Source organism: Argiope bruennichi, chromosome 3 (genome assembly GCF_947563725.1).
Source record: "Argiope bruennichi chromosome 3, qqArgBrue1.1, whole genome shotgun sequence".
Lineage (NCBI taxonomy): Eukaryota > Metazoa > Arthropoda > Arachnida > Araneae > Araneidae > Argiope > Argiope bruennichi.
The window spans coordinates 141,938,566-141,954,567 of record NC_079153.1 but is presented as its reverse complement, the minus strand read 5'-3'; the positions used below and the strand labels follow the sequence as shown (position 1 = coordinate 141,954,567).

Sequence of the window (16,002 nt, the reverse complement as noted above, 5' to 3'; positions counted from 1 at the left end):
TATGTTATGACTGAAGGCCTTTATAATATTATGAGTTAATTGAAATTTGAAGTTTTAAAATATGATTTAATGAAGAAGCTATTAAAATAGGAATTACATAAAATATCTAATTATTAAAATTTTAACAAGCATTAAGATTGGCGAACTGGCTGGTCGCCAAAGGCGGCTAGTCTTTCTATATAATAATTAAATCATTTTTCTTGAATCAAGTATGAATAAGTGCAACAATAACTTACAAGGTTATAATGATAGTGGCATTGATGATATTAGTTTTTTGTAAACAAGTAAAAAGTGTGTTACTGTTTATCTCATGAAGATTCTGATTTTGATATAAGAAATGTAACTGATACCTCAACAGGTGGAAAGAATTCTAATGATTGTTGTTGGTTCCTCCAGAAATGTATTGAAATTAAGAAATATATTATTTTATATTTCTCATTTCCCCCAATGTATCTCTCTTGCTATACATATTCTTTTAATCAGGTTTCACTTGCCTTTTGAACACTTTATCACTAAAGCATCATAAAATTACTCAAAACATTTTGTCCATAATGCATACAAAATGAATACTGTGTGAATTGTTTGAAATAATATCACATTCTTCTTCTTATATGCACTTTTAATTCATAACGACAGAATTTATCTTGCTATAGCAGAGTTTGTTTAGCTATTCTTCTCAAATTTGAACACTCATACTTCTGGCAAATATGTAGCTGAAACGGAAATTATTCAAAACTTTACAAATAAAGATACACATTCGGGCACATGATAAGATACACATGTCTCAAACCTGTAAGTTATTTTTCAGAAAAAAAAAAAATAAAAATATGATTGATTAAACTTTTTAGAATTTTATTCCCAAAGAATTCAGTATTAACTCTTCTGATATCAGCATACAAATCATTATTTAAAAAAAATCAAAGAAATGCAATTCACTGTGTAGTGATTGGATTTTGAAGCGTTAGGAAATAAACGTTCATAGATGGCGCTAGACAACTAGTGCGAGTGTAATTAAAAGAGCGATGTCATTCGAGTGTTTGCTCTTGGAGGAGCAGGAGTCACTGAGCAGAGTAACTCGAACGAATCTGCAATAAATTTGTTAAGTTTCCTATTTGCCTATTTATTCAAAGCACTCACAAACCAGCCATGACACACTGCTTTTAAGCTTTAGAAAATATCTATTTTCATTTGACTGAAAGTTTTCAAACAGCTCTGTTCGCACTAAACCAGCAACTGAAAGTTTTCAAAAAAATTCACAAATACATCTTAAGACTAATTTTTGACAATAGGCAACAAATACAAAAAAAAAAAAAAAAAAAAAAAAAAAACTGAAAAATTTACTATTTTAATAATCTATGATCACCTGATGATTTGTATAATAAACCTGTAGCTGTACCAGCAGCAATAGTATTGACTTCATCATCCACACCTCGTAACCAGGAAAAGAGAACTCCAAAACCACTATACATTACAGCTGAAAAACAAACAAATGTATACTCATTTACGGAACTTAAACAGGAGAGATTTTACAAAAAATGCAATCTAAGTAATATGGTAATTTAATACTAAATTTAAACGTGAAAGCATGTTCAATCCACAATTGCAGAATTCCAATTCCCTGAGCAGTATCTTTCATAGTTTTTTTTTCTCCCCTTCTTTTTGAGAAGAGAGGAGGCATTTATTAATCACGGTATTATGATAATACTAAACAAACTCCCAAGGCAAACAAAGTCAACAATATTACTTCAATTAACATAATGCATTTATAACGAATTTATGTTAGTTTTCTTTTTCTAGACCTTTTAATAAAAAACAGATTCATTCCTAAATTCCACAATGATTTTTATTTTTATAGAGGTAACTTGGTTTCAAGAAAAGATAACTTTCTTTACGATATAATTCATTATGTTAAATCCATAATAATTTTTCACTGCAAGATTTGAAATGTCAATTTTAAATACAAAAATAACTCAAATAGATTTTAAAAAATAGATCCATTTAAGATAGCATACCATACCAGCTTTTAGTGTGATGCAAAATGCTTAAAAGTATTTATTTTTTTGCATTATATGATTTAATATTTCTTGCAAATGATTTATAAAGCAAGCAAGTGTTTTTTTTAAAAATAAAAAAATCAAATAATTACTTATTAAGGTTATGTAAAAAGAGTTGTTTGTATTCAAAAGCACAGTAAACTTTCCAGCAAAATGACTTAATTTTCTCAAAAGGAAAGCCAAGAAGGAATTTTATAATATATATATTCCATTAATATATATATTCATGCATATGTAAATCTGTGTATTTTCTAAGCATAGAATGTTTTCTGCCTTATAATGATGCATTGTTTTTATTGGTAAAAATATTTAAATTTAAAAGTATATTTTTAAAAATTAATTTTAAATGTGTAAAAAACCAATTTTAAACATGTTTTTAAACTGTAGTATTTATTTTCTGCAACATTACAGAAGCTCAAAGTTTTCTGTCGCAAAACAAATTTTTGATTTTGACAAAATCATTAAAATGAAAAAAAAAAAAAGTTAATTTTAATGTGATTGTAACAAAAATCTGAGATTTTTTCTAACATTTCTTAAAATTAACAAATTACTAGCTGTTTTAGATGGTTACATCATTTCTGAACAAGTCAACATATTGACGTATAAGCATATGGTGACCAAAATTTTTGTATTTGATTTTTATATGTGCAGCAACAAATGAAATCTGCCTTGGTTGGAATAGAAAGGATAAATTTCCTCCTATGCTATCTCACAATATTTAGCAATTTAGAAGTAATATAAAGTTATTAGCAGTTATATAAGCTTTTCTTACTTCAGCTAAAAAAATTACAGGAAAACATAACACATTTTACGAAGAAATGAAAATGATATCACATTTCTTAGTATACAAAAGTAATAGAAAAAATTCATGAAGTTAAAAAGATACAAGCTCTGTCATTAGAAATAAGCTGGAAAAAAAAAAAAAAAAACAGTTCATGCGTTTTCTAAAAAGTATTTTTTTGAAGCTAGTGCGAGATAATATATCCCATTGTCTTAAAATTTAACAAGTGAAGAATCTTATTCAGTGAACTACTTTAAAGTTTTGAATTTTAAATTCAAACAAAGAAAGTATTTTTTTTTATCACAATGTTAGCACGTTTAACGTTACTCAACGATTTGATAAAATAATGGCAATATATTAAATTTCATTACAATAAAAATCATTGTAACAATTATTGCTCAAAACTAGTTTTTCCAAAATTTCTAAGATTTTTTAAAAGTTGCATTCATTTAAGTATAATCAGTATCATTGAAAAGCCTCATTTTTAAAGTTTTAAAACAGTGTAAAAATAATTCTTGTGTGATAATAAGCTTTGATATTATAGCGGAAGTGTATTAAAATTTAATTAGAAAATTATTTGAAATCTATAAAAATTTTGAAAAAACCATTTTTAGTATACCCAATGTTCCTAATTTCAATCACTTATGCTGCACATTGCTTTACCAATCAAGAAAAATGTGAATATATGAATAAAAAGATATTTTAATAAGGGGGAGGAACTGTAAGAATTACAAAATGAAAAAAGGTAAGAACTGTTACAAAAATGATAGAATCTGAACCCTAAAGAATAAAAGTTTTGAAAATCTTTTTTCTTAAAAAATTTCAAGTATCAGATTTAGCGGGATTTTTTTATATAGAGAAACTAAAATTTGTCAATATTGATCCAACAGATAAAAATTTCCAAATAAATGGAGACATTAAAAAAAATGTGAAAAAATTATGATTATCAAAAACTTGCTTCAAGTTAACATTTTATCAGATTTTACGCAATTGACTAACATAATAAATACAGCAATGAATTACAATTCAATATAGAACAGTAAAGTCCTTTTAATAAGTAATTTGATTGCTCCAAAAGAAAATGTTAACGAGAACAATGATTGAATGTGTAATAGATTATAGAGGGGCTTCACTATAAGTATTTTTAGAGCAGCTTCTCCAATGTTCCATATATTTCTAAGATACATCAAAAATTCATCCTGCTGTATTCTTATTTTCCACTCATCAGACCTATCTGCATCTTTTTCTTTAATGCATAAAAAGGTAAGGATAACTAAAATAAATTCTGCACCATCTTCGAATTGTACTGAAGTCCGAATGTTTCGAGTCTCAAGGAAAATATGACATAGTACGTATTTGCACTGCTCCTTTGGGATAACCTTCCTAATACTTCAATAAACAAAAATGCACATGGCTGAAAAGAAGGAGTTGGAAAAAATCATTAAGTGTTATCTTAATACATGCAAGCATCCCTCAAAAAGTTTTCTCTGCACTTCTTGAGAAAATTAAGCATTTTTCGGAGGCTATGCACCCGTCTAGATATAACAGATAAATTGGATTTGTTTTTATACAATAAATTTAATAAAAATACTTTTAAAAGCTCATTTTTATAGGTAAACTAAAAAAGTAAAATTATGTTAATTATGTTCTATTTCATGACCTTCAATTTATAATTAATTATAATAAAGACTATACTAACTTGTATTAAATGTATTCTAAAATTCACAACCAGGTAACAGCACTATGACAGAAGCAACATTAAAGTAAATCAGTCAGTTAACCAATATTAAAAATAATCATATTAGTTATGAAAGAATTATTTTATAAGCATAACATACCAACAACACCAAGAGTATTTGCAGTACCAGCTCCCCTTTTAGTAATGTGATTTAAAAATCTAGGGGGAAAAAAAGAATTAAGAATGTCATTCTAAAATACAGAATATGCATATCAGATTTATAATGAAACTTTCAATTTTGATTCAATAAATAACTGAAGTTGAACTAAACAATAATTAGTATATATACATCTAACTATTTTAAAAGCAAAAGATAATTCCAGTAATGTTGGTTAGATACTTATTTTTTTTAGTTTACATAGCTTTGAGGTTTTACCCCAAGGTCTAGTAAATACACAAAAATTGTTTTCAAGAAGCAGAAAAAATTTCTTTGAAGAGTAACCATTTTTTTTTTTTTAAATCTCAATATGAAATGTATGAAAGGAAATTATATATTGTTCTGAATCTATAATGTTACTTCTCTGTGCAGTTAGTTTCATGGTATAGAAGGGAATTTTACAGATATTTTAATGAATCCAAGTCAATTATACATTTAATCTTAGTGAAATTTCTAAAAACACTGGAATTTTGTCATTTTATTTGCAAGCAATAATTTCACTAGCCCTTTCATTTGATTTGTATGCAGGATGACATTTAGGAGTTGGCTGGAATCTCAATTAGGAGAAAAGGTACAACATCATTCTAGAAGCTTTTCTTGTCCATTCAAGATGACTATAAAAGTCTGAAAGACACAGCTCAAGCCAGTAGCTGAGAAAAGTTACCCTTTGGCGAGTTATCTCTTTGAGCACTTTGCAATGTTGCAATTGTTTAACCCATATTGGACCACTCATAAAAACAAACATAGGAAAAATATAAATTTTTAAAGACATGATTAATATAAGTGTCTTACACATATAAAACAAAAATTAAATTTTTTTTTTAATGCAGACTGTCCTATAAATAGGACAATGGTCCAATACACTACTAAAAATTACGAAGTTTGACTTACCTTACAAAAAAGATTTTATAAAGCAAAATCCGAAAAAAGGTCTCTAAATAGTGTATCATTACACATTTTTCAAATTGTAATTGGGTTTTTTTCCTAGCAAGATTTTAATTGACATCATCTTTGATGACCATTTGGGTTTTTTTAAAATTAATAAATGTTCACAATTAAGGAGACAAAGTTCTTTATTTTTCTACATCATACCTCTTTGTCTAATGTTATTTCTCGAAATTGTTTCACCAAGGCAATTTATTGTTACTGACTTAAGAGTAATGTTAATGTTACCCATGTGAAGTGAAAAAAAAAAAAAAAATCATCTTTCTCTCTATATATCCTATGAAACTTAAGATTTCTCGCATGTTAAGAAAGTGGCTCCAAAAATGTTCTAAAGCACTTTGATAAAGAATAATAATGAAGGAATATCCATTACAGGATGTCAACATCCATAACTTTATCCAAATTTCATAGGTTTATTTTTCATGTAAATTTTACAACAGTGTTTGCCAAAATAGCGTACCATCCTTTCATCGATTGTTAGATTTTCTGAAATTATTCCAAATTGTTGCAATGCATTATTAAGTTTTTCTGAAAGTGGACAAATTTTGTAATACCAATCCTCTTTGTTAATGGTCGAATAGTCATTCAAATGTAGGTATTTTTTTATGTCACTGTATTGTTTCCTGGACATAGCTCTAATCACAAAGATTGTGCCAGTATCCGGAGCATTTTCCCAATACATTATTTCACCTAATAAAGCGTGATGCCTCAGTAAAAAAGATTGCCTATAAACTTTTCGATGACACTTTGGTTTACTTCAAAAGAATGATCTTTCTTCTGCACTGCATATTGATTAGTCTCGGTATCTGTATACGATATCATTAGTATACAGAGCCATCATGTAAAAAATTTCAACAGGAGTATTTGAATATTGTATCTGTAATAAGTTGATGATCTTCAGAAGAAAACGAATATAGTGAAAGCCAAAATTCTGGTTCACATTTTTCTCCATTTAGGTGGTTTTGTATCAAACCTAATTTCTTCACAGATATTTGGCAAACCCCTACAGTTCCATCAGTATCTTAACTTTCAAGATCACCACAAGTTTCACCTGTATTACAATTTGTGAAAAAATCATCTATTTCTTTTTTGTCACTGACCACATCTGGTTCTGGTGGAATAATTATCATTTCAGGATCATCACACTCTTCATCGATTAAAGAATTCATTTACTCAAAGGCTTCCTCTGCTATTAGAAATTTTATGGCCATTTTAAAGTAACAAAAATGGTCAGACAAACTAGCAATTACAATATAAAGCAGCAACTAAGCTAATGGAAAACCAACAAAGCACTAAAAAGAAGTTTCACAAGAATAAGTGCAATAGCCTACATAAAAGAACTTGTTTGACAAAGGGGACTGACACCAAGGAGCATTCCAACTTTTTGTTGATCCCTGTCCCCTAGCAGAAAAGATAAAAAGATACATTGTTCCCTGAATTCAAGAAATGTGATCTAGAGGTATGGGTGATTTGAAAAAAGGTGGGTATTGGATAATTCTTATTTATAGGACAGCTGGGAAACATGTCAAATTCCTGTAATATTTATTTTTTTTCATGGATATTTTTAATGTTTTGAACAACACTGATGATCTACTAAAAAATTATATATGTTTAAGAAAATTAATAATTTTATTTTTATTTAAAGGATTAAAACTTTGACATTATTTTAGGGGTGAATTTAAAGCAATTTCTTTTAATTAATTATTTTTTAAATTCCATTCCCCCCTAATTTATTAAATTTAGTCTATTTGTAATCATTTACGAAAAGTTGTATGCAGAGTTTATTTTATTCACATTTAATTCCACTGTCCTATAAATAGGATGGAAGACTAATATGAGTTAATGCACTATGCACCTAGAATGCTATTGTTTGTTGTAAATGCTGCTTTTACATGTGCTTCAGTTATTTTTTCTTGGAAATAAAATGTCATGATCTGTTTTTGAGACTGATATATATACTGAAAAATTATTCTTATCAGGATTTAGAATAAAATATTCCAGAAAATGAAATATCAGAATAATTTGCTTTACTTGATTCAAAACAATGGTAATTATAATGGAATAATAACTTTTAACAGTGAATTATGGTATGGAATTTAATGAAAAATTATGCTGAAAAAACGATTTACATTTCGTATAGAACAGTCCAGTCAATCACATATAATGCATCAAAAGAACCACAAGTTTATACGGTCAATATACAATCTAAAAACTTAGTTAATGTTTTTTAAAAACAGCTTCCAATTTTTTTTAAACAAAAAGTTGAAGAAAAGTCAATTAAGTAAAAGTTAAGAGGCAAGATGGTATTTAACTGAGGACAGACCTTGTTTATAACAGGGGAAAAGATGGACCAACTGTTAGGGGAAAAAATATCATGGGAAGGATTAGAGAGCATGAGCCCATTACTATGGAGACATTTGAATGGCAAACATAATAATTGAAATAGCTTTGTGTAATCCGTGTTTTTATATCTGTTGCAATTAAACTTTTGGTTGGATTCACAGCAAAATGAACATCTGAAAGAGCAGTTGTCATATAACTGTAATCTTCCATGCTATATGAGGAGACAAAATTAAAAACTAGAGTATTTGTAGAAAATAACACAAATGAAATGTACAAGCATTAACAAGCGAAGAAGATAGCGCTCAAACAGAATAAAATTAATTACAAAATACATGAATTATTTGTAGATTGATGTTTAAATGAAAACTTAACATTTATTAGCAATTGCATCTTTTATTTTACTTTCCATTAATAGCTATTTATTATTTTTAAACCTACAATTATTATTATTAAAATATTTTTTTTTAAATCCTGTAAATATATTCTTATTCATAATAGTCTCAGAGGCTTAATGCTTAAATAAAATATTTTATGTAAAATGAATGATAAAATACAGTGCTTCTATTAAGGCATTTCAAAGATATAAAATAAGAAAATAAATCTACTCATAACATATTTACTATGATATTTATGCTGAAAAATAAATTCCTGAATATTTAACATCACTATTACGGAATCAAAAGTTAGTCCTGGTAAGAAAGAATGAAATTCTTCAGAATGAACAGAAAAAATAATAAAACGATTCAAAACTCCCAGAATTTTTTTAAAAAAAATTAAATTAAGAGGAATTATTTTTTTATAGTTGGTGAGACTTTGCGAGTGATATTTATCAAAAATAAATCTACAGAGCAATATTTAAAGAGAGAAAGAATAATAGTTTTTATAATCACATGAATGAATCTCACAGAGCAAGAAAGTAACTATATTTAATAAAATAAAAATGCTTAAATATAATTTATCTCTAGAAGAAGTAGAGTAATGCTTTTCTTCAGATATATTGGCTTCATAATTACTTTAATTTATAAGCTTTAATTGTTAATCTCACAGTGCAATTATTTTCCTTAGCTTACAACTACACTGAAGAGCCAGAAAAACTGCTATAGCACATCGTATGCTGCGAAACGCGATGCAGTCGACAGTGTACATATAAGACAATAGGTGTCTGAGGAGGCTATTACATGGTTTTTGCCATTACTATGACACGTTATCAAGGTTTAATAGATTTTCAACGGGGACTAATCGTCGGATACATCACTTCCGAAGTAAAGTGGAAATTTGGATTTTCCAGCACCATTTCAAGAGTGCACCATGAATATCAGATTTCCAGAAAAACTTCAAATCTCCGACAGCGGTGCGGCTGGAAAAGACCTAGACAGAACGGAATCATCGACGGCTGAAAAGAATTGTTACACGAGATAAACATTCAATACTTTCTCAAATTGCTGCGAATTTGAATGCAGTCCTATCAACATGTATGAGCATACACACTGTGCAACGTATCCTAATTGATATGGGCTTTCTCAGTAGCAAACCATCTTTTGTACCATTGTTGATTCAGCAGCACAAAGCTCTGCGTTTTGCTTGGGCTCGCCAACATCGTTATTGGACACTTAATGATTGGAAAAACGTTGTCCAGTCTGACTAGGCACGTTTCCAATTGTATCGGGCGGATGACCGTGTACGGGTGTGGAGAAAACCCCATGAATCCTTTCTGACGACCTGCATTCATTCATGTCCTATGTGCATTAAGACAGACATGAACAAATCCAACAAGATAAGGCACAGGTCTATCGAGTGGCTTTAGGAGCACTCTTCTGAATTTCTCTTGGCCACCTAATTCTCCTAACATGAACATTATCAAGCATACCTGGGATATTTTGCAATGTGCTGTCCTTAAGAGATCTCCACCAACTTGCACTCCCATGGCTTTGTAGACTGCCCTGCAGGAATCGTGGTGTGAACTGTCTACAGAATATCTTCATAAATTAGTAGAATCCATGCAACGCCGTGTTGTAGCATAGCGTGCTCATGGGGGCTCTACACGACATTAGAATGGTGTTAACAGTTTTTCTGGCACTTCAGTGTACACTATGATTTAATTATGACCTGTTTAGCAAAAAAGTTTATAAACTTTGTTAGAAAAAAATCTTATACATAGATTATTATGAATACTTACTGAGTTCTTCTTACACTAGCTTTTTGTTCAAGAGCGCTCATCTGTTTATAACCACCATAAAAACCTTGAACTCCACCAAGAAAAGCACCTAAGACAAAATTCAACAAACAAGTTCAAAACATTCGACTAAAAAGTTCAAGCTGTGATTTTTAACAGAATATATGCATTCATGGCAAATAAAAAATCATACCAATAAATACTGTTAAATATTATAGAAAACAATATGAAAATGTGATAAAAATATCCTAATATATTATAAATATTCAAGGAATATTATGGTGATGAGAAATCCCAATTAATAAATTTATATGATTTTAAATTTCACAATGTCCAAAATTTCTGAATTGATAATCATGAACCTGTACATCGTAACTTGATAAAAATCATAATTCCCCATTTTTGTATTTTTCTTTTTATTATTTGCTTGTCTAATAATTAGTTTATCTTTAAGAGTTTCATTGTATAGGAAAATTAAATTCAAGTCTATATTGAAGTTTAGATTCTTAGATTTCTAATTTTATTATAATTATTCATGTAATATTTAGATACTGTTGAAAGTAATTTTTTAAAAATGTAACTGTATTATGAGAAGAATCCCCCTTATCAGTTGTTTTCAAAATCTGTTCTGTTAGAGGATTAAATAAAGATTTACTGCAGGATACGACTGCATATAAGGTCAGCAAGTTTGCAAAACTAAATTTAAACTTTATATTTCAAGAATAAAAAGTCTGAAAAATTTCTCAAAATGCAGGCCCTTGATGAGGGGAAAAAAAAAAAAAAAAAAAAAAAAAAAAACGCCTTCCACTTCTTTAAGCTGAATTTGTTGAAAATGAACCCTTTGTTTTCGACCACTGTAGTATTAAAGGGTTATATCTCCTTATTGTAATAAGCAGGCTGCTCTTTTGTGGATTTGCATTGTCTCAATCGAGGATGTGATCTTGTATCACAGTTTTATTTCATTTTTCTCCTTAAAATGGTAATAATTTGGCAGGAGACACTATTAATATAAATATTACAATGATGAATAAGTTACATAAATTTTCCTGCTATATAATTTATTTATAGAGGTAATAGGAATAAAAATTTTCATTGTGATTATTTTGGAATGAGGAAATTATAATATTGAAATTTAATAAGCATCAAAGTTATTACTGAAACTATGAATTTAGTTCTTTTTAAGTTTGGACATAGAAATATGAACATTTTATTTTTATATTTCTAGTAAATCCCTCCCCCCCTTTTTTTTTGTAAAAAAAGGTAGTGATTTATACATAATATTTTAACAGGTTTGCCACTCAAATCTAGAAGAAAAAATCTCAAATCTGGAAGGAAAAAAAAGTTCTTGTGTTTTCCCTGTATGCATATTCAAGATATTAGAAAATGCAAAAATAGCACTCATGGGCTAATTATAATGCAATGTAATTTTAAGGAGTGGAAAAGGCAAGGAAAGAAAGCAAAAATATAATATTATTTGAAATAATAGTATACTAAAGGAATTTTGATATTTTACATATATGCATATATAATTTCTCTTTATTTATTATCTAGAAATTAGCAAGATATATATTACCTTTTCATGCTCTTTAATAGTAATCTGCAGAAAATTTAGGGCTCGGGTGAAATAAAACACACAGCAATTTTGTCATTATGGCACAAATCAAATCAACACACGCACGCACGCACACACACACACACACAACAAAAACATCATAAAGCAAAATTACTTTTTTTTTTATTTATTCATTTTTGCCAATTCATGCATTTGTAACTCAATTTTTACAAATTTTTCAGCTATCATTCTTAACAAATAAGGTAAGACATATTTGTACAGCTTAATGTACACATTTTAACTATTTCATTTCCAGTGAACATATGTGAAAATATTTCTGATACATCATTGTATGATTTAACAATGAATGTTACACAACAAGTTTTAATGCCCATAAAAATTAAATTTAAATTATTGTTCTTGAATTAAAAATTTTGAAATCGGTTTATTATCTGAGATTAAATTTGTTGTTTTCAGATATGACATATCACCTTCTCCTTCAATGCTTTAGATACAAAGTCTAATATTAATTGTAACTTTTTTGAACTGACAAAATTTTTTTTTTCCCTTTTTTGGCATGAGTAATAATAATCCTATATTACTTAGACTTATTATTTTCTTATAAAGTGAGCCGTATGCAACAAATGGATTTTGTGGGTTTTCTCGAATCCATTTAGAAAAATTACGATTTTTTTTATCTGCCCAATTTGCATTAAATACAAATTTATAGCAATTTACTGTTTTTTTAAAAAAATCTCCAATCTACTCTGATTTAGTTCACAGTTTCTCAAATGATAAACAATCATTTAATGAATTCATATGTGAAGGACTAAAGTCCAATGCAATGCGACCACAGATTGAATGTTACTATTCCCCCAGAGAAATGTATTCTAATCTTTCATACAGTTACAGAAGTCTCGCACATGCTCTTTAGCTGCATAGAAAAAGAACAACAAATAAAAAATCAAACTGGACTGTAGAGAAGGAAAAAAAAAAAAAAAAAATGGGGGAGGGAGAGTAAAAACAGGTGCAAGTTTCCACAGTACACAATCACGAATGGTATAGTTTCGTTTTTGGAAGCCATGACTACAATCTTTAGAGATCGTCATTTTTTAAGGTGGGGTGGGGGAATAACTACGGAATTAAAACATTAAAATTCCCTGCGCTTTCCTGGCTTTCCAAGATCTCCCGGTGGTATGGCAACCCTGTTTAAGATTCTAGTTGCTTATATTTTATATATAAAAAAGTTAACTTCTTTTCTTATTATTTAGTTTAATTCTATTTCATAGAGTAAAAGCAAAACTTAATATTTTAATATTAATATACTGCGTATAAAACTGACTACATCTTTTATACTTTGGCAATATAAATAAATAGTAACATTTCCCATTATTGAAAAATACAATGAAAATGCATTGTATGTAGGCTAAAAATTTCATTTTTTGCTGCGAATTTATAACAAGTGTTGCTTTTTTGAAAAATACCCTTGAATTTTTGTACATAATCAGTAATTGAATTATTATTATTAATAATAATAATAATCGACCCAAAAATGCTCTAAAAAATCAGATTTTAAAATATAATTTAACAAAGTGAAATTGAGCATGGTTTTCTTAGAATATGATATACAGGTATGATTTTTACTAAAATGTTAAATCATGCTTGTAAATTTGTTATAAATGGTACTTTGTTTATAAACTACTACTTTTCAACATATTATTATAACTCATATTAGGTTGAAAAGTAAATTGTTTTATTTCTGAAAGAATTTGAGATCTTTTTTTCTGAAAACATCATCATAAGTTTTTACCTGTATGAAATTCTTTATGTAGGTCAGCAATCCTTATTGAAATTTAATATAATCAAACCGTGGGAAGTAATATTGCAAAACTACAAAATGAGTAAAAAAGCAATTCAATTCATTTGAATATAATTCATAAATGAAATTAAATTTACTCATTTCACATATCTTAAGACAGCTCATTTGAAGGGGAGGGGGATGCCAAAAATCATGAATGGCACAGTGGTTTTAAACTTCTGTGGGCAGAAATCTTCTGACCCTATGATGTCCGATACAATATGGTAATGATATTTATAGGGCAATTCTAGTAGTACTAGGAAGTTTACTTAAAGAAATGAAATCTATCCTAACTCATCACTGATATAATAGTTGTACTGGATACTAAACAAAGGCAAACATTTTTTGGTGCAACAGTTGTATCACCTTTAAGCAAAGATTAAAAATACTTTGTCATTTTGAACCTAGTTTTTATAGAAAGGGGGGGGGGGAATGTGTGTGGAGTAATCTTGCTCGCATGTTGTCTTTAGGGAACCTGCACCCTCTGCATGTGCTTGATTTTTACACTCATAAAAGGAGATAAAATTTTTAATCTTAATCCTCAAAATTTTAGAATATCTATACTAAAATTTTCTTATCTCACTTGGTGCATGTTGAATTAATGAAAGTTGGCCTTCTTGAATTTGCATTAAGTTTATTGCTGTCCATATGGATTGGTGGCAATTCATATCAGAATTATAGGAAAACTTTAAGATTGGGTTATTGACTAGTTAGACGAGTTTATTTGGGACAAAGCAGGCCTTTGTGTATAACACTAAGGTGTTAAAAACTGTAATCTACGATTCAAGTAGTAAATGCCAATGATTCTTTGTGATCCTTTACCAGTTAAGTTGATATGTAGTTGAGATAAAATGATAGAAGGTAGTAACATCTTTAGAGTTGATATTTTTCAAAAGCTCATTCATTGAAATCTTTCTGTTTACAGTAAATCTCATTACTGAATACACCGCTAAAGATATCATTGAATAGTAACTCAATCACTGCAAAATGAATTTAAAAAGGGTCTCCTGCAACAAGGCTGAAAGCAAGTCGTCTCCATTTCTTTTGCTATTGAAATAACGTAGTCTTCCTAGTAGCTAATTCTTCAGCTGGGATAAGAATATATATGCTTTCCACAGAGATAAACTTGCATCCTTGAAGCTAATAATGCTAATCAGCACAACAACTTAAAGATTGTGGTATCAAAAACTACTGGGTTTTTAAGAGGAAGAAAGGAAAGTGCAATGAGCTTGAAGAATCCAGGAGTTATCCATCCTCCAGTCATTGAGAAGTACATGTTATTTTGACAGGCTCTCCATATAATGATGAAATCCTACCCAACTATCTCTTGTAATTCTGTACAAATGAATCCATTTGTCAGCTGAACCATGGTTAGACTTAAATCCAACAAATAGCCATTACTTTTCATGCTTCAAGATTTCTTTTAATTTGAGAATCCCAAATATCAATTTTATAAATCAAAATTAGCTGTAATTATAGCATGAGAAATTAATAAAAGAATAATTTAAAAGTAATTGAAGATGCTATGTTTAATAGTTGATAGCAAATATAAGTGTTTGTTTATTTTGTTGATTAATCATTGATATTGAAAAATAAAGTAAGAATACTCTAGATTTATGACTTAATGGGAAGTTAAAAATTTACTGCATTTAAATTATAAACATTTTGCATTGTAAATTAATATCTTATGATAAATTTCTTAAAGTAGCTTGTAGGCAGATATTAATGGCATTAGAAATCAATGGAAAATTTATAAGTAACTGATTATTATCAGTTAATTATCATATTAATCTTTGCTGATTAAACATTGATATTCTGAAATGAAACAAATATTTCTATCTTAGACGTTAACAAAATAATTTATATAGGTTCAATTATCACCAGTAATCTTTATTGGTAAAGAACGAAAATGGTTGTCTATTTGCATTCTATAGGCCTCACCTTTTTGATTCTAGAATTACCAAATTTGGTATAAATACACTCTGATAGACTGAAATATGAATCTCAAAGCAATTTTTAAAAAATTCTAATGAATAAAAAATTAAGAAAGATTTTGACATTTCATCAAATTATGTATAATGCATAATTTGCAATATTTTCAACTGTTGTAATGATACTGTTTTTATAGTAACATCAAATATTTAATTAGTAGTAAATTAAGAAAAGGATACAGATTCTGTTTATCATCTACACAATTTAGTAAGGAATAAGAAAATGAAGTTCAAGTACTGCAAAGCATATCATTATAATGAAGATACCCAAAGGATTATATTTTTAATTGTATTACGATGTGCATAAGAGATTTAATTGACATTAAGTAAAATAAATTCAGCTAGTTTCAAAAGCAACGAATTTTTAATTTATCAGTAAAGTTGCTAACAAATGAATATGATCTTAATAT

At 28.4% G+C, this 16,002-nt stretch overlaps 1 protein-coding gene across 1 annotated transcript in view; it reads right to left on the bottom strand.

The window, feature by feature from the left end:
• LOC129962749 (mitochondrial import inner membrane translocase subunit Tim23-like) overlaps positions 1 to 16,002 on the bottom strand; it is a 28,846-nt gene that overhangs the window by 2,027 nt on the left and 10,817 nt on the right. Inside the window, exons 4-6 of the mRNA XM_056076734.1 lie at positions 10,195 to 10,282; positions 4,674 to 4,732; positions 1,364 to 1,474 (exon numbers count right to left, since the gene is read on the bottom strand). Coding sequence (XP_055932709.1) covers positions 1,364 to 1,474; positions 4,674 to 4,732; positions 10,195 to 10,282 — 258 coding nt within the window. The remainder of the gene's footprint in view (positions 1 to 1,363; positions 1,475 to 4,673; positions 4,733 to 10,194; positions 10,283 to 16,002) is intronic.